The 23,579-nt window shown below is 37.2% G+C and overlaps 2 protein-coding genes across 11 annotated transcripts; one reads left to right on the forward strand and one right to left on the reverse strand.

Moving 5' to 3' along the window:
- The first annotated feature begins 76 nt into the window (after nucleotides 1–76).
- noa1 (nitric oxide associated 1) lies at nucleotides 77–3,913 on the forward strand. Its single transcript, XM_067389721.1, has 7 exons — nucleotides 77–1,504; nucleotides 1,747–1,911; nucleotides 2,135–2,346; nucleotides 2,490–2,621; nucleotides 2,711–2,827; nucleotides 2,947–3,064; nucleotides 3,543–3,913. The coding sequence occupies exons 1-7, from the start codon at nucleotides 265–267 to the stop codon at nucleotides 3,773–3,775; spliced, it is 2,217 nt and encodes a 738-aa protein (XP_067245822.1). The 5' UTR covers nucleotides 77–264; the 3' UTR covers nucleotides 3,776–3,913.
- A 69-nt stretch (nucleotides 3,914–3,982) lies between these two features.
- Nucleotides 3,983–15,533, reverse strand: rest (RE1-silencing transcription factor). Of its 10 annotated transcripts, XM_067389778.1 has the most exons (7): nucleotides 13,674–14,064; nucleotides 13,174–13,418; nucleotides 12,798–12,872; nucleotides 12,099–12,158; nucleotides 8,669–9,606; nucleotides 8,484–8,567; nucleotides 3,983–7,699 (listed from the first exon to the last, which is right to left on the reverse strand). In XM_067389778.1, the coding sequence occupies exons 2-7, from the start codon at nucleotides 13,221–13,223 to the stop codon at nucleotides 5,736–5,738; spliced, it is 3,171 nt and encodes a 1,056-aa protein (XP_067245879.1). In that variant the 5' UTR covers nucleotides 13,224–13,418; nucleotides 13,674–14,064; the 3' UTR covers nucleotides 3,983–5,735. The 10 variants fall into 10 exon arrangements, with proteins under 10 accessions (XP_067245879.1, XP_067245869.1, XP_067245887.1 ...); XM_067389768.1 differs by lacking the exon at nucleotides 13,674–14,064 and adding an exon at nucleotides 15,228–15,533 and having other exon boundaries at nucleotides 12,798–13,418; XM_067389786.1 differs by lacking the exons at nucleotides 12,798–12,872; nucleotides 13,174–13,418; nucleotides 13,674–14,064 and adding exons at nucleotides 14,529–14,578; nucleotides 15,228–15,532.
- Between the last annotated feature and the right edge of the window lie 8,046 nt (nucleotides 15,534–23,579).

Genomic DNA, 23,579 nt, shown 5'->3' on the forward strand with positions numbered 1-23,579 from the left:
TATACGTCACTTCCGAAGCAAGTGTTTTTTTAAATGTATTTATTCACTAACATTTACGCGTTTAGGATGTAGTAAATCATAGTTTGAATGTTGAATAAAATATGTTACATAAAAACTAAAATTATTCACGTAATATTCCTTGTCCAAAAAATGTTTCCTGTGACGTATATTGTAAGCGTGGCTCCCTGTATTCACTCACGTGGGTTCGTTGTTTTCAAGGTTGTAGTAATTGTAGCGATGTGACTGTTATTTTAACATATAATAATGTACAGGTTATTAAGAGCATCGACATTCCAGTTCTACTCTCTTCCGTGCTTAAAACATGTTTCAAGACCGCAGCTGTCAACGGAACATGAAGGGATGTGGCGGTTTCCACGGTCATTTTATTCCAGCTTAATATCAAAAAACTGTGCAACCCATTTGGCCACAAAGCAGAGGTGCAGATCATCCAGATGTGGCGTTTCAAGTGAGAGATGTTACAGTAGTCAAAAAGGAGCTAGAACACCAGCATCAAACAAACCTCAGGAATTATACACATTAGTTGAGCCAGAGAAACAAGAACAATTTGTGTTCCCGGACTTTGATGAACGAGTGAACAATGAAGATGATAAACTGCCAGAACACCTTCTTTTACATGAGCTCAATTCAGAAGCAAAGCCAGTGCATGAAAAGCATGGCAAAGACATGCACCTTAAAGGACTGGAAATGCAACTGAAGCATATAAAGGGCTCTGCAAAGTCTGATTTGCAGGAAAACTCATTGATTGAGTTCCACGATAAAGGATTTCCACTGGACAGACGCACCAAATCGAAGAGGCAGCAAAAGATCTATGGCACTCCTGATGTGGAGGTGGCAATCAGCAATTCCTGTTGCTCTGGCTGCGGGGCCCTCATGCACTGCACCGACCCCGAAATCCCAGGTTACCTGCCAAGTGAGAAATTCAAAGTATTAGTTGAAGAGGACACACTGAAGAACGCAATATGTCAGAGATGCTTTTTAATCAATCACCAGCAGAAGGCTTTGAACGTCACTATGTCCAAAGAGGAGTACAGAGCGATTGTCAAGAGAATTAAATCAGAGAAGGCTTTGGTGCTGCTGATAGTGGATCTTCTGGATCTCCCTGACTCCATCATCCCAGACCTTCCAGAGCTTGTTGGGGAAAATAAGCACATTGTGATTTTAGGAAATAAAATAGACTTGCTGCCTGGAGATGCAGAGAATTACCTGCAACGTATCAGACGTCAGCTGGCGGCATACTGTGCCACCATGGGCATTTCTACTAGTGATCCCAAAGATATCCACCTCATCAGTGCCAAAACAGGATATGGTATAGAAAACCTTATATCAAGACTGCAATCAACCTGGAAGTACAAGGGAGATGTGTATTTGGTCGGCACAGCCAATGCTGGCAAATCCACGCTGTTTAATACTCTACTGGAATCTGATTATTGCAAATCCAGAGCCTCAGATGTGATCCATAAAGCTACTATATCTCCATGGCCTGGTGAGATATTGAATTGGTTGCTAAATAATGTATAAATTATATGTAATATGTTGACTAATGCAATGTTTGCAGTCCTGTTTCACAAGAATATAAGAACAGAATGTTTCAAGGCACAACAATGAGAACAAAGAGCATTTAATTAGTATGCTTGAATGATTAAGCTGTTTAATGTATGATATTGCTGCCCCAAGTTAAACTGTTAAATATCTATAGACACATCTATCTGTCCTCTGTAAATCTAGGAACAACATTAAACCTGCTGAAGTTTCCCATCATCAACCCGACCCCCTACCGGATGTTCAGGCGGGCAGAGAGACTTAAACAGGAGTCTCTTTTGACTGAGGATGACATGAATCCTCAAGAGCTGAATAGAATTAAACAATTCAGCAAGCAGGGATACTTGGTTGGTGAGTTTGAAAGTTTGGGTTTTTTAGGGATCCACAATATGTATATGTTCCATATGGGTTATCGGCTGATATTAGAGACTTTTAATTTATCTCTATTGGCTGATATTGGAAATTTAACTCCGAATAAAATCATATTATTAAATGTTATTATTATATAATGTTAGATTTTAAACTGGAGGCAGTTTTCTTCATTTCAACCATTGTTTTTTTTTTTTTTTTATAGGTCATATTGGAAGGACATTCCGAACAAATCTGTCACTCAAGAAGGCCCTTGTGGAATTTGATCCTGACAGTCTGAGCTTTGGAGAAGATGCGGAGGAAGGTGTTAAACAGAATCCGTCCTTGGACTCGTCCACAGATGCAGAGCTCACCTATAATGAAATTAAAGATGCACACTGGTTTTATGACACCCCAGGCATCATGAAAGAACATGACGTGAGTCTCCCCATTCAAACTGTACTCACATAATGTGATATAATTGTGTTCATATTAATTGCAACCATTTCTATCTACCCATATTTTAAAACATCTATCATTATGAATCATGTGCCATGATCAATCAACATGCAACTTTCCAGGTTCTCAGCCTGTTGAATGAGCAGGAAGTGAAACTGGTGGTTCCTACACATGCCATTACACCAAGAACGTATGTAATGAACCCTGGTATGGTTTTGTTTTTGGGGGCTTTGGCACGCATTGATTATTTGGAGGTAAGCGTCTGCTTGACTTAGGAATACTGAATGTTTTGCTGTATCTGCTCTGCACCAAGATAGTTTCAATGTTCTGTTACTCTCTCTAGGGGAAAAACTCATGCTGGTTAACAGTTGTTGCTTCATCTCGCATCCCGATTCACATCACCAATTTGGACAAGGCTGACACAATCTACCAGAAACATGCTGGGAATACCCTTCTTGCAGTATGTACAGTACATAGCTATATATATATATATATATATATATATATGTGTGTGTGTGTGTGTGTGTGTGTGTGCTTTATCAGTAAAATTAATTCTACATGATACTAAATTGTTTTAAGGTCCCATCTGGTGGTGAGGAGCGCATGAAAACTTTTCCACCACTTATTGCTCAAGACTTTGAACTCAAGGGGCAGGGCTGCAACACCGCAATTACTGACATCAAAATCTCATCAGCAGGTAATTTTCTGGAATGATTTTCGAGCAAAAAAAGCAGACTAAGCAATGTGTTAAATCTTGTGATTCTTTAAAATTCTTTCGATCTTGGTGCCTTTCCACATTATGACAGTTGTCTATATTTAATTGTTTAGTTGAGACAAATCTGAAATTTGATTAACTTTTTTACAATAAACTTTTACTTTTCCAAAATGTATTTTTCCACAATAAAGTAACACAAATTTTATGATATTTTTTAAAATGTACTTGATAAAACTAAGACATTCTTTGAATTACCAGGTTTTTTTTTTTTAATGATACTCATATGGTATTTCTGCAGTGATACTGTTACCACTACAGTACTTTTGTAAGGGTTTTTAGTAAGTCTTTTATCCAAACCACATGGTTAAGTCTTAAATATGTGGCCAGTCAGGACCCATAAAAAATATTAAACATATTTGAAGAAACCTCAATTTATGTCATATTTTTTCTTATTTCTCAGGCTGGGTTGCCGTGACAGCAGCTGAAGGAGATCAGGTGTTTTTGAGGACTCACGCCCCTGAAGCAGCAGGACTTTGTTTGCGCAACCCTCCTTTACTGCCCCACGTCGTGAATCTGAAAGGACAGCGAATCAAAAAGTCTCCTGCCTATAAGACTAAAAAGCCACAGGCGCTGGTGGACATCGGTCTGTCTGTGAAAGCAGCAGAGAGGCTCAACGTGAGAAGAAAAAAATGAACACAATTAAGTGCTATTTGCTTTTCAAAATGTAATTGTTCTGATTTACCAATGTATTGCTTGTATGCTACAAATAGTTTCTATTAAATGTATTATTTTTATACTAAAATGTCTAAATGTTTATGAATTTACCTGATAATGAACTGTATATATTCTGCCATTTAAAATGTTCTTTAAATGAAAAAGCAGAAAACAACAAAACTGTGACAATAGTTTTCTTTTTTTATTGAAACATATTCTGCTAAACATACAGGTCACATAGTAAACTGTTTTCAGATCATTCATAAAAAGCCAAATCAAGGGGACAACATTATATAATTTTTCAATTGATAATTTGACTGCTATTACTAGTAAATGAAAAAGACAGTCGCACACTTAATTACAAAGATGTGTAAATGATAACGATCTTGAGTTGTGAATTGGCAACATGCTATTCTAAAAAAGAAAAGGGAGAAAAAAAAGCAGTGCTTAATAATAAAAAAACAAGTTATAAAAGACAAATTTTTACAGTGATAAAGTATCCAACTGTCCAAGGGCACTGGGGTACCTGTGGATAGTTTTCAAAGAGCACCACACCTCTGTGAAGCATGTGATTTTGTCCCTACAACTCTACCAACTACATCTTGCTTTGGTAATATATCCAAAAATTCAATATTGCACTTAATGCACTAAAGGCAATTTATTTCTATATCTTTTACAGTATTTTGTTCCTTTTTAGACAGAATAGCATGACCAATTTAAAGGTATTATGCAACAACACATTCACACTCTTACAAAAAAAAAAAGTCTATCAGTCGAAAGTCATGATCAGATCAACTTTGGATAAACAGATTTTCAATGCAGATAAACAATTTGATATGGAAGGGAATGTTGCATGGGTAAGATACAGAGAAAAGACAAGACATTCTTTCATTTGATGGTAAATAAGATCTAAATATCTGAGAAATTAATTAAAATGCTCAAATTGATTGTCTGAGGCACTGAAGAGCAAGTAAAGAAAAATATGTACAGTTTATATACAGACAAAAGCAACAAAATCTTTGGACTGAGGATGAAATTGAAATATTACCAGAGAATTGACAGAAAAAATAATCTACAAACTCAAGAAGTGAGAAATTCAGCCTCACAGGCAGTTGACAAGTGTAAAAATCTTTGAAAGCCAATTTACAACGCAAGAAAATAACCTACTACTCTTCAAACATTACAAACTACACACTACTTTCCTTAAAAGGCAGAGCAGCCTAATCAAAGAAAGACCTCTAGGAAGTGTACAGAAATGTTTTTGTGTTTAAATGAAATGTTCAGCTTATGTGAAACAGAGCCTCAAAGGTAAGATTATGGTTAGTTGTCAAGTGCTCTCTAAACTGTAAAAGGGAACAAAGAAACAGTTGAAATACAATGACATTAGCCAGCTTTAAACACACACTCCGTCTCTTGCTGACCAAAGATGGAGGCGCTTCAGTGGAGTGGAACAGCACAAAGACACTGAAAGCCCCATTATCTTCAGGGCTATTCAGTGCTGGACCACCTGGGTCTGGCTAATCTGAGCTCTCCGCAGGGATGGAGGGAGAAAGTGTACTTGCTTTCAGAGCAGCCCTCCTTTTTGTTGTCCAAGTAGTATGACAAAAAACGCGGGAAAACGATTTCGTCACGGAACACATGACTAAGCAAAGATTCAGTTAGTTTGGAATTCAATAGACAACAGGATCTTACCACAAGTTTACAATTGATTTCACTCTCAAAACTAAAGGAATTCTGTGGTAAGAAATCTATTAGTTTGACGTTTCATGTTGCATCATGTCATGGCAAGCTAAAAACTAGAAAGCATTGGATGTGGGCGTATGTCATGAGCTGTAAATCCAACAAGAACAAACAAGAACCTTTTTTTTTTTTTTTTTTACAACTTGAACAAGCTTTGAACCTCATAAACTGCCTTGGATGCAAAAAAAAAAGATACTCCTCACTTGTCACCTTGAGCCGCCCCTTCCAAGTAATACACATTTACTAAATGGCGGTTCAAGTGGCGACGGTAGTCCATCTCTAAAGAGAATGTACGGTCACAGAAGATACACGTGTGACTGAGCAGTTTGGTTGGAGATGGGAGCTCTTCTGTCGGAGTCTCTGGAAGTTTCTCTCCACCCTCGGTGGCAGCAGCCAGCCCATTAAGACCAGAGTCATAGCTTCCTTCAGAGGCACTATCGCTGATGTCACTTCCCCCATCATTACTGTGGATACCCTCGTCATCCTCTGCGTCAGTGGATTTGTGACCAGGCGGACCAGGAAGTTCAAGAGATGGGCTGAAAACAGGCTGCTGTTGGCTGAAACCTGGAGAGCTCTCGCTGTCAGTAGGTGACGGCATCTCACTTCCACTGTCTACTTCTGGAATTTCTTTTGGTTCATGTGAGATCTTATTCTCGGTTTCTTTAGGTTGTTCTGAGTCTGGATCTTGAGGTTTGCATGAGACTGTGGGTTCCTCCACAACAGCAGCGGTCTCCTTTTGATTTCCATCATCTTGATTGGTAACCACAGTAGGTACCTGCTCGTCTGGTTGGGTAAGTACCTTCAGTGTTTCTGTGGCAAGTCGTTTTTCAACTTCTGGGAGGATTAGCTTCTCTGGGACTTCATTGGTCTTCTCGGGTTCAATGACACAACTCTCAGGTTTGTTTGTGCTTGCCTCAGCACTCTTGGTTTTACTCTTCATGGCCTGTAGAACCTCAGGTATGGTGCGATTTTTCTCTGGACCACCAGAACTTGTTGATGGCTTGGCTGTATCTTTCTTTGTGCGCTTGACCCGCTTTGACGCAGTCGTTAGTACATTCTCTGCTTTTCTTTTGACTGGTTTAGTCCTGACTTCTTGCATTGCCTCTGTACTCTGGGTATCACTGTTGACCTTCGACAATTTTGTCTGCCTCTTGCATGGTTTTTTGGTTGGCGATTTCCTGCAATCCTTTGCACTTTCTTTCTCTGTCTCCTTCACTTTATCATTTAGCAATCTGTTTTCCTTTTCTAGCCGCTCTCTTTCTTCCTTGTCTTTGTGCTGCTGCTGTTTATCTCCAAGGTCTTTCTCCACTCTTTCGTTGTTCAAATCCAACCTTTGTTCTTCAACAATGGGTTGATGTTTTGCAGTAACTTCATTGGCGGTCTCCTTTAATGGCTTCTCTTTCTTAGGACGACCTTTCGTTACTTTCTCCACAGATTTAGTGGATTTCTCTACCTTCTTCACCTCCTTTTTATTAACTTGTTTGTCATTGCAGCCCTCTGTTTGTGTCACGGCAATGTCCACAACTTTTACCAAATTCTTTCCTTTAACCTTCTTACTGTTTCTCTCTTTCCCCTCATTTTTCAGCATGGCCTTTTTCTCTGCAGTTTTCTCACTGGGTTGCTGGCTTGGCTTTCCAGATTTTTCTTTTACAGCAACATCTGGATTTTTCTTCGAGGTCTTGTCTGTCAGCTCAGTCTCCACAGCAGGCGTGGATTTGCTGGGTTTCTTAATTGAGAGGTTGATGGGGCCTGATTCAACATCATCCAATTCTCCCAACTGCTTTTCCTCACTTCGCTTTGCTCCAACCTGGTCTGTCGCAAGCTTATTAGGTGAAACGTCATCGATGTCAGTCCTTTTGACACGCAGTCTTACCTTTGACACATCCATCGAGATATCAGTGCATCCTGGGTGTCTGGACTTGATGTGATACTGTAAGTTGCACTTCTTGGATGCAGCATACTTGCAGACCGGGCAAAGAAATTGCCGGGGGTTGACATGAAGCTCAACATGCTTTTTAAAGTTGCTGCGGTCGGCTGTCTTGTATTGGCAGTAAGGGCAGCTTAGGGGCTTGGGTCCATTGTGGACCTGTCTGGCATGGCGGGTCACCTCGTGCTGGTTGGCTGCCAGGTAGCTACAGTTGTCACATTTGAAAGGCCTCTCACCTATTGTGGACAGACCATAAGGAGAAGGTCAAGACAGAACAATCAGTCTTTTATTTCAACATTTGAGAAAAACACAGATGCAAATCTCATGCGGGGGATACAGATAAAAGACAGGCAAACACATCACAATACAGAATCACTTTCTAATTCACTCTGTATACCACAAACCGTGTACCATTTTATCCAAAGCCATCTGGCTCCAAGGAGAGCAACAAAAGAGAGAAACGTCATTGACAAGATGAAAACACAGGCCTCGAGTCATAGCTGATGAACAGCACATTTGCTTTGTCCCAAAACCCAGAGAGCTCCCTTCCAGGGGTATACACAATTTCCATGACTAAGATTTAATTCCCATGTCTTTTCCCAAACTTGGAAACCACAATTTTAAATCCTAATGCAGCTTCAAAATACTTTTCAGAGAATGCATCCCAGAATGCACTGTGACAGATAAATTGCCAATCATGTCAAATGATTAAAAATGTATTTAATTACAATATTTATTTTTCTAAATAATTAATCATTGTAATTAAAATTATTGTTTAAGCTAATTACTAATATTCGTATTTTTGCATGCTATGTATTTCCATTCATATTAAAATATACTGTTAGCTGTTATTGGAGAAATCTATTAATAATAAGGCAGCTCAGAAGGTTTTGGAATTATTAAATGAAAATGTGGACTGGAATTTAACATTAACTACATTATAAATCCTAAATTATAACTACATACAATCTAGATCAATTTCAGCACAAAAATGTTTTAACAGACAGACATGAGACTCACCTGAATGGGTTCTCATGTGTCTGGTCAGATGAGTTTTTTGGGAACTGGAGTACTCACAGTATATGCACTGAAACGGACGCTCACCTAAAAGAAGAATCACATAAAATCAAGTGTTTGATTTTCACATATATTTATGGTAATATAAAAGGACACTGAAACTCAAATCCCTTAGATTTCAGACGTACCAGTGTGGGTCCGTATGTGCTGTATGTAGTTATTTTTGCGGTCAGAAAAATATGAGCACTGGTTGCAAGTGAAAAGCTTGCTTGGAAAGTGATTCCTCAGATGTTTCTTCCAGTGGTACTGACTGATGGTGGTATAAGCACAAATGGTGCACTTGAAAACTCTCTGATCTTCACCCTCCTTAGTATGATGTTTAAGGTGAGCCATGTAGTGGTCATAACGGTTGGTGTTGTATCCACAGCGCTCACAGCGGATCACACCTTTGGAGTTACTCAAACTTTCACTATTCTCTGGGTTCGGTGTCTGAGATTGGCCTGACTCACTGGCCAGATCGTCGTCAGAGTCAGCCGCACCATTTACCACAGTCATTTTCTTGGCGCTGTGAACACGGATATGGTGAATGAAGTCCTCCTCATTTTCGGCCTGGTACTGGCAGGGTTTACAAAAGAAGGGCTTCTTCTTCTTCTTGTTGGATTCGAAAATGACGACCGGGGTACGCTTACGTTTTTCTGCTGGCGATGACTCAGATGGGGTTTTTTCAGTTGGGTTCAAGAGGTCTTCTACTCGTTCTATTTCAACTTGTTCCAACACTCTTTCTGTCACATCAGCCTCAACCCGAGTGGCCCGTTCAGCGTACGTGTCCTCAGACATCTCTGAATTGTCAAGGCTGTATCTAATAACACCCTCTTCCTCACTGTCAGAGTAGTTGTTGCATCCAACAGTCTTGAGTTCAACCATTTGTTTCTCTTCTGCATTGTAGTCTGAGGAAGACGTCTCTGATGATACCACCACATTAGCAAGCATCACTAGCTGAGGGGCGGCCACATCATTCCGAGACAGCTCAGGAAGGTCATGGCCCACCTCTGGTAGTGGGATGCCTACAGGCATGAAGATACCAGCAGTAGCTGGATACACCGTCTGAGCAGACATGCTCAACCAGCTGAAATTCAAATAGAAACACTGATTTTTAGAGAACACAATCAGAAAATACAATCAGCAACTTAAATTGTAAATTGCATCTTAAATTTTATATATATAAAAAAAAAGTGTATGCGAAATGAAAGGAGTTTGAAAGGATGTGAGAACTGTGATCTTTTGAGAGCAAGTCATCTGACTATGACAAAACAAACAATGCATTTACATTTAAGTTCTAGGAGGTTGAATGATTAAATCAAATGTCATGTTTTTTTTAACCATTCTCTGATTGATTAACCCCACAATGAAAAAGCAGATTGTTTGATTTCATGCTCCCAAACACATTTAAAAAGAACCAAACAAAGCCTAAATCAACACATCTATTCAGAGCCAATAAATGGTTCTTTCTTGTATCAAGTCCACTAAAGTAATTAGCAGCTTTAACTCTGGGTTATTTTAGGGAATTACAGCAGAAAGGCGTCTATATTGCAACAGTTACAACAATCCTGACCATGTATGGTAAAGTTTCTCAAAAGTTATGATTCAATTCTCAAGGCATGGCTTGTTTAAGACGCATTCATTAAATATATTCAGAGCAACAATAACAAAACAATCAATGTTTATTGATTTGCATTATTTCACAAAACTATTTCTACAAAAAAAAAAAGTGCATTTTTGTGCCCATTTCGGAAAAACAAAACAAAAATGTATTAAAATCTATGCAGTTCAAGCATTAATTTCAACCCTATAAATTATATATATATATATATATATATATATATATATATATATATATATAATTTATAATTTATATATATATATATATATATATATATATATATATATATATATATATATATATATATAGTAACACTTTACAATAAGGTTCATTAGTTCAACGTTAGTTAATGTATTAACTAACACGAACTAACCATGAACAATACATTTGTTACTGTATTTACTAATCTTCGTTAACATTAGTTAATGAAAATACAGTTGTTCATTGTTTGTTCACGTTAGTTCACAGTGCATCAACTAATGTTAACAAGATTTTAATAATGTATTAGTAAATACTGAAATTAACATTAACAAAAATGAATAAATGCTGTATAAGTGCAGTTCATTATTAGTTCATGTTAACTAATGTAGTAAACTAATGTTAACTAATGAACCTTATTGTAAAGTGTTACCATAAATACATATATATACACATACATATATACACACACACACACTATATTATATTATATATATATATATACACACACACATATACACTAGGGCTGCAACGATTAATCGCGATTAATCGTTTGCAAAATAAAAGTCTGTGTTTACGTAATATATGTGTGTGTGTTCTGTGTATAATAATTATGTATATATAAATACACACACATACAGGTAGAAAAGTTTAGAAATATATGCATGTATTATAAATATATATATATATTTATATATATTTTATATTACATATAAACATAAATATTTTATATATAAATATAAAATTTTTCTTAAATATATACATGAATGTGTGTGTATTTATATATACATAATTATTATACACAGAACACACATATATATTACGTAAACGCAGACTTTTATTTTGCAAACGATTAATCGCGATTAATCGTTGCAGCCCTAATATACACACACACACACACTAGGCCTGTATTTCATAAAAGTATATTTCTGAATACTATATGATATATAATATTTAGAGACACTAAATAAATTCTACTTCAAAATGTTATTATATAGTAACTAAAAACAAAGTACTATATGAATACTATATATAAGAAAAAAATTAAATGCTATATGTAGTATTCATACAATCGGTCTTTGTCAGACACGTGATTTTGTTGTGTGTGACGTAACCGCGGCGCCATATTTGTGGTATCCCTGCTGACTGTGAGAATGAAAGAGATTACACGAGTTGAGATAACAAGCAAATAACTCGCAAATATGAAGAAGCACAAGAACAAAGTTAAAATTTCATATCGCGATAAACTCACCAAAGATGCCAGGGACCGTTATTTGGAGAAATTTTCATCCATTCATAACATAGATCTGTACGAACTGACTGCAGTAAGTTGGAGTGCTACTGACCCCGCATTGCTACCTAAATCATCATACTTAAATATTGTTAACTGTCTTGTTTATGGCATAAACGCATAGTGAACAATTTAAAAACTATAAATCCCTCGAAGCTCACAGATATTTCACTAATGGGTGCAGGATTTATTTATGTTCTGAAGGAAGGACTGCGATAACACAGTATAGTAACGATAATGATGTCGTGTTAACTATTTAACAAGTGCATGATTAAGGATGGTTTAGTATTATCAGGAAGAATTTTGAACTAATACTACCCTTTTTTTCATTATTGCATTAAGTACATAAACCAATGTATAACACAATAAACATTGTTCCAATAAACAAGGCATCATCAGAGATGTATGTAGAATTTAATAGTGTATTTTATTACAGTACATTCTGATATAGTATACCTTTTAGACCTACCTCTGTGTTGTCTGGGTCAATGACATTATGAGTCTTTTTTTGTCTTTTTTGTCCAAAGGCCTTAATAATAATAAAAACAAAGATATGTCATGCAAGTTAAATATCTGATTTACAGATTGTGTATATTATTAATTATCCTGTTAATACTATAAGTGCATATAACATAAATCTACAAATCACCCTGAAAAATTTAATTATACATGCTTTATTGTTCATGCAAGACTGGATAAAGCATCAGCACATTTTTACACTACAATTCTACAAAAGATTCAAACATGCGCTGATTGGATGGTTTCTCTGTGAAAATCTCAAAACAGTCAATAATCTCTGCTACTCTGTATTTAAACAAAGGAGACATATTTCTGTGCAAATCATCTCTGTCTGCCCATACAGCTGAAAGCTTCAGGTTTGCATAGATATGACACAGTTTCATTGAATGTTCTGTATACCGTCTCAGGGGAAACATTAGAAGTGTTGTGCAGGCAGATCAAATCTGAGGTATATTAAGGTTCACAGAAGCATTTGAAATTTGTATTTGTTGCGTCTGGAATCAGAGGCACAAAAAAAAAAAAAATAAATAAATAAAAAAAAATTTGTAATAACGCCATAAAGGTTCCCAGGTTTGGCAGACCCATATAGTACATTAACATCATCTCCAAAACAAACATCAGACATCCTGTACATATCAAGTCGGTTTACTTCTGCACATGCAGATCACCATCTCCCTCCAGCCTCCTGCATCTTCTCAGTGTGAAGATGATCACTCTCTCCAGCCTGATGGACCATAGTGTTAGCTGACTGACTTGGGTAAAGTTGGTTTTATATTCGCACATCCGTATTCAATAGCCTTGTTAATCACACTACATTGGACATTCAGTGGACATTCACAAGTAAATATGCCATTAAACAATACTTGCCTATTTTGATCGACTGTGAAAAATGTTATAAGTTGACAATCGTTGGTCGTCAATATCATGTCGCTGCTTAAAATTCGCAAACATTAATTTATTGCATATTTATTGGAAAGTCTGAATTTATCAGAAGTCTGAATGTGCAAATATAAAACCAACTTTACCTTAGTAGCTGACTGGATTGTTTTTCCTTACTTAGTGTCTGTGTGTGCATCTCAATCAGCTCTGAGCTCTTGAATCAGTATATTGTGTATACAAATTTTGTGACTGAGACCGTCCTGATCAGTGCCCTAACTAATGAACTAGGGAGCTGATTGAGACAGCCTGTGTTTAATGCTGATGTGGCCTTAATGTAGGGAGGGATGGTGTCCAGTTGGGGTCAGTCTCCATAATCTTTAAGCAGGCTGATCTGCAATGAAATGAAAAGGTCCACAGACCACAGCTGTAAAAAGTAGTCAGAAAATTAGAATCAGTATATGGATACAGAGCAAAAATGTCGCACCTTAAGTATAAAAATGCTGTAGCAAAATTAAGAAAAATAAAATGTAGACATATTCAAGTAAAGGGATTCAGTTTAAATTGACTTGTTTCATAGCACATACAATCCAAAACAATGCGTTGCTATAACGTTTTCTACTTTAGAAAACAGAAACCTCTAACTTACCTTTGTGAAATGTAGAAAGCAAACATACTTGAATGGAGATATCTTGACGAAAGTGATGTTTTGCGTCTCACCGCGGCAACCCGTGCGATCCGGCGCCTCTGTTATTGCCTCTAACGTTACATACTCTCCGTACAGCCTTTTTTCAAGTAGGAAACCGACTAAATCTAATCTCGTAGTAAAGTTTTTGACATTTTCTATCGTGGGAAATATTATTGCAGCTTTTCACACAACAAAAGTGTGCCATTTTTACAATGAAAAGTAGCCAAAGAAGAAACAACTCTGCACTGATACAGAGATTGTTTGGATACCTCAGAAATGGCGACGACACCCATAATGCACTTCGGTTTTCACGAGTGTGACGTCACCTGACAAAGACCGATAGTCCGTGAGTGTGCGAGAGAGAGTGAGAATGTTTAAAAACACTAAATGCTACATACAAAATATAACATTACTGCTTTAAATTTGTTTTTGTGTTGACAAAAAAATCTCAAAAAATTTTAGTTAAAGTTTAATTAAATCTGTTCAAGGGTAAGAGATATTATCAAACAAACAAAAAAAAGAAATATGACAAACAGAGTCATGCATGTGTGTGATGAGGGCCTGAGAGCTTTGCATGCTCAGAAATGTGTTCGGCCATTTTAAAACAGAACACCAACTTCAGCCAGCGGAGGAGGAAAAAATACAGACGATGTGTGAACTGAAGCAGCTTTACATGAAAATTTACTGAGATCAACTAATTCAATCAGCAAAGTACTAAACATTTTTGTGCTAAAATACGCAAGCGGGCTTTGCGTGAAAAGATACAGTGATTGTGTTAAATCAAAACTGTGAAAATAACGAGTGAAAATCTTTGACCTTGTTGGACAGCTCCAAACACGACCCATCCGAATCAGGCGAAGAGCGAACTACACATTACACGAAGACATAATCAAAAGTCACTCGGTTTAAATTCGCTACTTAAAGTTTAACATGACTAAAACCAAATGAACACGTCCAACAGGCATTTCACAGAAATAGTAGTGATTTTAGAAAAAAAAAACAAAGGCTCAAAAAGACACCAAACATATGTGATTTACTGTAAAAAGCGAAAGGAATGTCTTTTTTCCAGATTGAATAATAGTATAAAATTAAATTCTAATCAATCTGACAGCAAAAGTTGCGTTACGAACTTTCACTAAGAAGAAAAAAATACTTTTCCGGAAACTGCATGCATGCAACAACAACAACAACACACACCACACACAACCCAACAAAGTTACACTTTATATTCAGCATAGTCGACCGAAGATCATGGCGAGGTTTTTGTGTTTCATTTCTCATTATATTTACGCACTTTTTCGCTTTTAATTTGGTCAGCGTGAGTGTGTTAGCCGTGGTCCTGATCTGATCTCTCTCCGTGCTGAAATCAGCCCTGGACAGCGCCTCTCCCTTTCAATGCAACCCTCCATTTTCACTCCTTACTTTAACTTAGTTGGGCTCGTGCGCGACACAAAACAACACAAAACCACACCCTTATGAGCACGAAAGCCCACGGAACCAATCCCATGTACTCACCGGAGACGTTCGCTCGTTGTTTAGCGATGTTGCTGTATAAACAAGTTTCGGGAGAAGTTAGTCCCAAACTCTCAAATCGGTCGAGGAAGTAACTACGCGAGACTCACGCATTCCAGCACATCGCTCTCGCGCAGCGATCGCTGGGGAGGTGTGACGTCAGCGCGCTCGCTCACACAGGGCACGCTCTTGTTCTCGCGCTCTCAAAGTTTACTATTGATTGTTTTGTGTTAGTGTTGATAGTGACAGACAGATTCTAACAAATAAACGAAAATATAGCGACGATATTTTGAACGGGTCTGAACTGTATTGTAGTAGGCCAGACTCAGCAGTGTACAAGGCAAGATTGCATTTGTGTTTGGTAACTTCCTAAGCCCCACGTGGCAAACAGGCAACAGCAATAGTAAAAAAAAAAAATTGTTTTTGAAGGAATATTTATGCAGTCATTAGGCAGCTGAACTCACTGGATCAACATGTGCTAGGCAAAGAACTAGGAAAGATGGGTGGGGAATGCTGTTTATTTTCCATGTTTTTGTCCACAGTTTAACCCTTGTGGTGCTTTGAACAAATTAGACCCATATTGAAAGTCTTAATTTTTTAATAAAAGTAGAGTGGGTCTAATGACTAAGAAAAGTTTGTTTTAATCTCCCAAAGTGTATTAAGATATTAAAGTGATTATTTTAAAAATGTCTTCCATGAAATGTCTTGTCCAATCTCTTGGCATTTCATTATCTTATGTATTTTAGAACAGATTAAATTATATATTATTATGCTATTAGTTGAACAATATCTTACAGCTACAATTGTATTTTTATTTAATGCATATTTCATGTGTATTTCTAATTTAAATCTACATTGTGACAGGATCAGTAGCTATATAGGCTCATTTTGCACAACCATTGCAACAAACTATTCTTCCACATTACACTCACTACAGATGTTTATGAAAGTGCTGTAGTAATGTTTGCTGCCATGCAGTGTTTAAAGTTCATTCAAATGGGCCTGTGTGGCCTTTAGTTCCATTTTACTTAGAGAACAGTATGAGAAACTAAATCTTTGAAAATGTGAAAAAAATTTGGATCAAAGTTTCCTATTTCCAAGAAAATGATTGAAAGATGCATAAAATCATTAAAGGTCATTGTTTTTCTCATGTACCAAGAAACACTTTATTAATTTTATACATTTACATTAAAAAGTTGCAATTGGCTTTTGTTGTTTGTTTATGCTAGTTTCAACAGCAAATACGCATGGTATTTATAGCATTCTCTACAGAAAAAAAACAAATACTCAAAGATAAAAGGTGTATTTTTTTATGGCTTGCAGAAGTGCCCTTTCTTGAAGTTGTGATGGTCACAATGTGGTCAAAAGTCAAAATGTTGTCTATCCCTCTACTGCACACATGTTGATGGCACATAAAAAAAAATGAAAAATATTCCACATAATTTTTTGGTTCATTTGGGAACATTTTATTGATTAAAAACAAAAAACAAAACAAAAAACAAACCCACCCTCCCCCAACCCCAAAATATTTTTCTGTTGCATCAGGGCAACGTTTTGTGACAATGGAACAGTCATAGAGAAAATTATCATCAAAATCAAAAACATTTTTAAAAAAATCATTGAGTAAAAAGGGAAAAAAAAACTTGAAAGACATTGATATATTGAATTTGAAAACATGCATACTGTAGCTATGCCATATAATGTACTTCATGTAATAAGATTTAATTCCGTACGAAACTTCAAAAAGCACTTCTCTGCTGTGACATAGTATGTTACAATTTTTGCACATCACTTTGGGTGTTCCTGCACACCCAGGAACCCCGCATCTTCCCTTCTTATAATACAGGTGCTGGTCATATAATTAGAATATCGTGAAAAAGTTCATTTTTTTTTTTATTGTAAATTATATAAAAAAATAAAACTTTCATTTATACTAGATTCTCTACATGTAAAGTAAAACATTTCAAAAGTTTTTTTTTTTTGTTGTTGATTAGAGCATACAGCTCATGAAAGTCCAAAATCTCAAAATATTAGAATATTTACATTTGAGTTTCGTTAAATGACCATCCCTACAGTATAAATTCCGGTTATCTCTTGTTCTTTGAAACCACACTACTGGGGAAGACTGCTGACTTGGCAATGGTCCAGGAGACCATCATTGACACCCTCCACAAAGAGAGTAAGTCACAGATGGTTATTACTGAATGTGGTGGCTGTGTACAGAGTGATGTATCAAAGCATATTAAATGCAAAGTTGACTTGAAGGAAGAAATTGGGTAGGCAAAGGTGCACAAGCAACAGGGATGACCACAAGCTTGAGAATACTGTCAAGTAAAGCCAATTCAAACACTTGGGAGAGCTTCACAATGAGTCAAATGAAGCCGGAGTCAGCACATCAAGAGTCACCACACTCAGACATCTTCAGGAAAAGGACTACCAAGCCACTTCTGAAACAGAAACAACATCAGAAGCATCTTACCTGGGCTAAGGAGAAAAAGAACTGGACAGTGAACAGTGGTCGAAAGTCCTCTTTTCAGATAAAAGTAAATTTTGCATTTCATGTTGAAATCATGGTCCCAGAATCTGAAGGAAGACTGGAGAGGCACAGATTCCAAGCTGCTTGAAGTCTAGTGGGACGTTTCTGAAGTCAGTAATGATTTGGGGGGGCGTGACATCTGCTGGTATTGGTCCATTGTGTTTTATCAAGTGCAAAGTCAATGCAGCCATCTTCCAGGAGATTTTCGAGCACTTTATGCTTCCATCTGCTGACAAGCTTTATGCAGATGCTGATTTCCTTTTCCAGCAGGACTTTAGCACCTGCCCACAGTGCAAAAACCACTTCCAAGTGGTTTGCTGACCATGGTATTACTGTGCTTTCTTGGCCAGCACAACATGCCTGACCCCTGAATCTATGGGATATTTTCAAGAGAAAGATGAGAAACAGTCGATCCAACAATATACAGATGATCTGAAGGCTCAATGGTGCCTCAGCAGTGCCTCAGGCTGATCACTTCCGTGCCACACTTCACTGATGCTGTAATTTGTGCTAGGAGCAAGTCATTTGCTGTAATATGTGCTACCGACCAAGTATTGAGTATACAAATTAACATACTTTAAAGAACTTGAACTTTTCTGTTTTGAAAAGTTTTTGATTGATCTTAGAAAATATTCTAATATTTTGAGATACTGGATTTTGGACTTTCATGAGCTGTACGCTCTAATCATCAAAATTAAAAAAAAACAAAAAAACTTTTGAAATGTTTTACTTTACATGTAGGGAATCTAGAATATATGAAAGTTTCATTTTTAAAAATAATTTACAATTAAAAAAAAGAACTTTTTCACAATATTCTAATTATATGATCAGCACCTGTACATTGTTGACAATGTGAGGCATTGTCTAAAACCTCCTCGAAAAGTACCCCTATCACACAACGTTGCCCTGAGGCAACGAAAAGAAAAACTGAATTTCTGAACATGCAAAATAAAAAAAAAACTTCATAAAACCTGACAAAAGGGACCCTTCATACACACACACACATATTTTTTATGTACAGTTCATGTCATTTTAAATAAGATTACTAAAGCAAATAATATTGCCTTCTTCTCACACCATGTGCTCCTGTGACCATGTGTCAGAACAGGACGTCCCACCTTTAAATGGTGCTTGATATTGACTCCAGCACCTTACTGAACTGTTCTTTGGTACTTTCTCGACCTTTTAAAGAAAAATGTACTAAACATAGGGCTTAAGAAAACTTTCCATTACCTGAGGGCAACGCTGTGCTGTAGAGGGCCTTGTATATGAGAGTGTTTTGAGTAAAAATGTTGAGTATCTACATCATTCCTGGTGTGGAATTCTTGGTTGGGCTAAAAAGTGATCTACCAAGGCCCAAATGATGTTCTGTTACAGCTTTTAACAAGCTAAATCTCACTTAAGTAAACATGCTCAACAGGGGTATAGCATTCATTCAGAGAGGACACATTTCATGGCCTGCCCTGACGTTTGCCCTTTTAAGGATGGCTGCATCAGAGGTGTGTGCAAAGAGAAGGGAACCTGACAAAGTTTAGCTTTATGCACCATATTGTTTTAGGGTCATTTATTTTTATGATTTAAGGTCATTTAAAGAACTTATAAGCAGTCATAAAGACACCAGCCAAGGTGAGTTACAATGGAACAGGTTATAAGGTCTAAAATTAGACCTTGATGCCAGGGCCGTCTGGATTTGAGGACATGCATGTTGGAGTCACAGTGAACTTGTGAAAAAGCATTCTGCTTTGCAGCACATGGGGAAAAACACATGATATAAGGATTTGAAAGGTATTTTCTTAGATGAAAATCAATGTTACTTACCCTGTAAAACAAAAGTTTGCTCGATTTCTTACGCAATTCTTGAAACAATTCACCATTTTTGTTCACAACTACAGACACAACTTCCAAACTACATAAAAACCTTGTACAAACCTCAACCGATCACATCAAAATCAAATATTTGTCAAAAAAACATTGTCAAATATCAAACATTGGCCTTAGATGACACACAAAACCTAACAAATACAGAATACTTTCCTTCCTAATAAGATCAGTTCATAACACTAACAAAAACCTTGAGTTTCACAATTACCAAGACATTTATTGAAACCTTCGCTCAGTTTCTAACAACATTAAACAAAACCAAATCTTCAAATTATTCACAAAACCCCCGAACCACAGCCTCTAATCTATTTCACCTGTTCTCAAACAATCCTTTCAGGTCATACATGCCACAGAAAATAAAGATGAAAGAAAAGCATCTATAGGCCGCAGCTAGACTTCATTCACCCCACTAAAACAGACTCAAAACGATGTAGTATACATGCCAGATCAGTATGTGGCATTGTAATTCTACCACAGAGATACACTAAAAGCAGAGAATATGACTTGGAACATGCGCATAAACCTTGCGTACTAAAATGTATGTATCTAAACGTGTCTCCGTGTGGACGGGCTCTAAGATGAACAAAGGTAAAAATACAGATGCAAACACTAATTAATCCATGAGTAACCATAGTAACTAATGAACAGACGAAAGGAAACTGATCTAGAAACAGTGAAAACCAACTCAAAGTCAAACTCAAGCAAACGCATAGTCAAGGGAGGGAGGATCCATGAAGGTATTTTGGCAGGCCTTTCCAGGGCGACAAGTGACCAAGACCAAAGCCCCTATTGGTGGAGATCCAGACAGAGCTGAAGAGCTGACGGGACCTGAAGCCTGTGGCAATGGTAGAGTGATGACTGACCAAGGTGGACGAGGGAGCCGATGGAGCCATAGTGACAATGGTCCCAGGTCGAGCAGAAGGGGCGTGGAGCCAACCGTGAGCCGACTGGTCAACGGGCAGAGATGGAGTGATGGGCATGGAAGATCTGGCCAGAGCAATGTGGCTGACATTCCAGGGCTGGGCTGGCGAACCCGAAGACCATGGCACATTCTGGTGGGGAGGCGGAGCTAGCATGGGCTGAGGGCTGAGAGGAGACAGTGCAGTAGAACTGGGCAGTTCTGACAGGAATTTCACAATTAACACTTTAGGCTGACACAGGACAGGCACTTTTTTCTCTGAACGACCCTCTTGACTGACATGGGACAGGTAGATACATCACATTTATCAGACTTGAAACAGGCAGAGGAGGCAGGAGTGGGAGGCAGGGCAGGAGCAAAACATCTAACAGTTTTTAATATTAAGCAAAATGTCCTGAACATTACTCTAACTGCAAATTTAAAATATATAATTTAAAACATTATTAAAAACTATTCAGAACTCTAAAAAAATAGCATTTGTTACATGTCCCTGCTATATAAACCTAAACTTTATCATGAAATATAATCATTAAAATCTTTCAGAAATCTTATTTTTGCATTGTTGTGTTATTTCATACACCATTTGCTAAACAAAAAGAAATGTCATGAGAAATCCATAATATATTATATAAAACGCACATTTTAGGCAACTCAGTCCTGTTACCCTCACACATCCTGTTACCCTCACAAATTCCCATTCTAAACAGTGACACGGGTCAGTGCAGTCTCCTGTCAATGACGTCAGTTACCTTTGTTACCGCCTTTACTGACGTAGAAACCACATGACAACAGTGCCGTGGACAAATGCGGAAGTAGAGTCTAGCGTCCAGCAAACCACTAGCTTGCTTCAAGCAGTTCCTTATTTACTTCTTACACGTTTTATGGTGGACTGTGTTACTTATTTATGGAACATAATTACTGTTTACCATCTGCCGCTGGTTCTGTCGACAAGGACAGCTCCCGTAAACTCATGACCGGAAAAGCGGAAGCGGCGCCGGCGACTGTGTCATAATAAAAGTCCCGCTGCTCGTGAGGCGTGTGTTGATCAATCGCTCCAGCTCCTCGTTCAGCTCCCGCAACACTCGGTCCTGTTCTGCTTCATACTACAGTAACGTTAATAATCGCATCCACAAACATGAGTTCTTCCAGACTCCAATCCCTATTCTTTTGCACCGTCTGTTGAGATGGAGACCACATATCCCAAGTTTCCGCTCTTAAACTTGGCGTCATCAAACTACGCCTTTGTTTTGAATAGGCTTCTAGCGACCTCTAGCGGAAAAAATATCACAGATTGTACCTTTAATTTCTGTATATCCAATGGAATTGTAATGACTATGACTGTGAAGGTCAATCTCAACGTTCTGTCCTGTTACCTAAATTATTTCTTAGATCTTATTTGTCTATTTTAAAAATATTAACTTTAGGTAGGTCACTAGAATTTGCTCAGTGTGGCCATATGTCATGTATTTGATAATTTTTGCTTAAACTCAATCTTGTTACTTTCAGTCCTGTTACTCATATGAAAAATAACAGGAGTTAGTAAAAGTAACAGGAATGAGTAGAGTCCTTTGTTTTGTTGACTTAATAGTGTGAATATAAGTTGATATAATACTATTCACCTGTATCATGCGTTTTAAAGTTGAAATTACTTAAAGACTTTTAGGATTAGTTTTACAGTGTGAATACTATACTTGCAGGGAGCCAGTCCACTACAAAGTGACTTATTCTTTTTGTCTTTGTCGTTCTTATCTTTTGTATAAGATGGAGAGAAACCATACTATGCAGTTGCCAGAAACACCCATTCATGGCATGCTGCAAGGGAAGGAGTGAAAAACACCCGTAACCCTATCTTTTCCCCCTTTTTGGTCTTTCTTTCCCTCTCTCTCCCCCATCCTCCTTCTTTCTCTTTCCACCTCTTTCACTGTGATGTATACGTCCCTTCAACACAGAAATCTCACTCGCACACATGGCCATGTAAACACTCTCTTTCTCACACACATATGGACACTCATTCCTGTTACCCTGTATTCATTCCTGTTACAAAGTGCTCATTCCTGTTACTAAATGTATTTGTTTTTCTAAAAAAAATAAAGTTAAACCACTGTTTTTATCAGTTTTGTTGGGTCCATCATTTGTTAAATAAATTAAATTATTTTTTAAAAATGATATACTTGAGGCTTCTGTCTTTTAAATGAAAAAAAAAAGTTGTGCGGTATTTATTAAAATACACCTTGCCTTAATATAAAGTGATTTTTTTTTTTTGTCACAAATATCAATTATTTGAACAAATAACCATTTCTTTAAAATAAACACTTTCTTGAGGTGAATACAAAGGAATGAATAAACATGCTTTTTAAACAGCACATGAGTTTTGGTAACATGACTGAGAAAACATGCATCCATATTCTGCTTTGAAACCTTGTAAAAAAAAAATAATAATAAAGTTGCCTGAGACTGACCAATAAACATTTTGAATAGTTATATATGTCTAGTATTTGATTCAGTGTTGAAAAAATATAATAAAAAAAATTTAATTTTGAAGAGTTTCAGCATGTCACCCATTCGGTGGAATGGCCCTTTTTACAGTTTACTGTACTTTGATATCCTTCTCGTTATTTCCCTATAGTGGCTAATAAATCGGAAGTCTCGCACATTAACAGAAAACACGTTGAAAAATAAAGACGATAAATTTAAAAATCCTAATACGCATGTGCATTACGTCACCGTTTTCGCAGATTCGCGTTTTTGCTGTTTACACGGAGGTGACAACGGTGTTTTCAAAAACTTGCACTTTGAAACACGTTTTCAGTCCACAAAACGACGTAATTTTCACGAAAACGGCGTTTTGGTGGCCTGTAAACGGGTTTCAAAGTGCAAGTTTTTGAAAAAGGTCTCCGAGTTAACAACAAAAACGCAAATCTGTTAAAACGATGACGTCATGCACATGCGCATTACATGTTCAGTCCATAGTGTTTCATCGCCATCTAATGGATTACAGCGTTTTTAGTCATTTTCACGA

Source organism: Chanodichthys erythropterus, chromosome 1, assembly GCF_024489055.1.
Source record: "Chanodichthys erythropterus isolate Z2021 chromosome 1, ASM2448905v1, whole genome shotgun sequence".
In the NCBI taxonomy this organism is placed as follows: domain Eukaryota; kingdom Metazoa; phylum Chordata; class Actinopteri; order Cypriniformes; family Xenocyprididae; genus Chanodichthys; species Chanodichthys erythropterus.

Excerpts from the sequence above, each read along its gene's own strand:
- noa1 (XM_067389721.1), top strand. The coding sequence starts at position 265 with ATGTACAGGTTATTAAGAGCATCGACATTCCAGTTCTACTCTCTTCCG. Across the intron at positions 2,347-2,489 it reads GCATCATGAAAGAACATGAC|GTTCTCAGCCTGTTGAATGA; the intron begins GTGAGTCTCCCC and ends GCAACTTTCCAG. Across the intron at positions 2,828-2,946 it reads CTGGGAATACCCTTCTTGCA|GTCCCATCTGGTGGTGAGGA; the intron begins GTATGTACAGTA and ends AATTGTTTTAAG.
- rest (XM_067389768.1), bottom strand. The coding sequence starts at position 12,931 with ATGTGCGAATATAAAACCAACTTTACCCAAGTCAGTCAGCTAACACTA. Across the intron at positions 12,159-12,797 it reads GGTGATCTGCATGTGCAGAA|GCCTTTGGACAAAAAAGACA; the intron begins GTAAACCGACTT and ends ATTATTATTAAG. Across the intron at positions 7,700-8,483 it reads ACACATGAGAACCCATTCAG|GTGAGAGGCCTTTCAAATGT; the intron begins GTGAGTCTCATG and ends TGTCCACAATAG.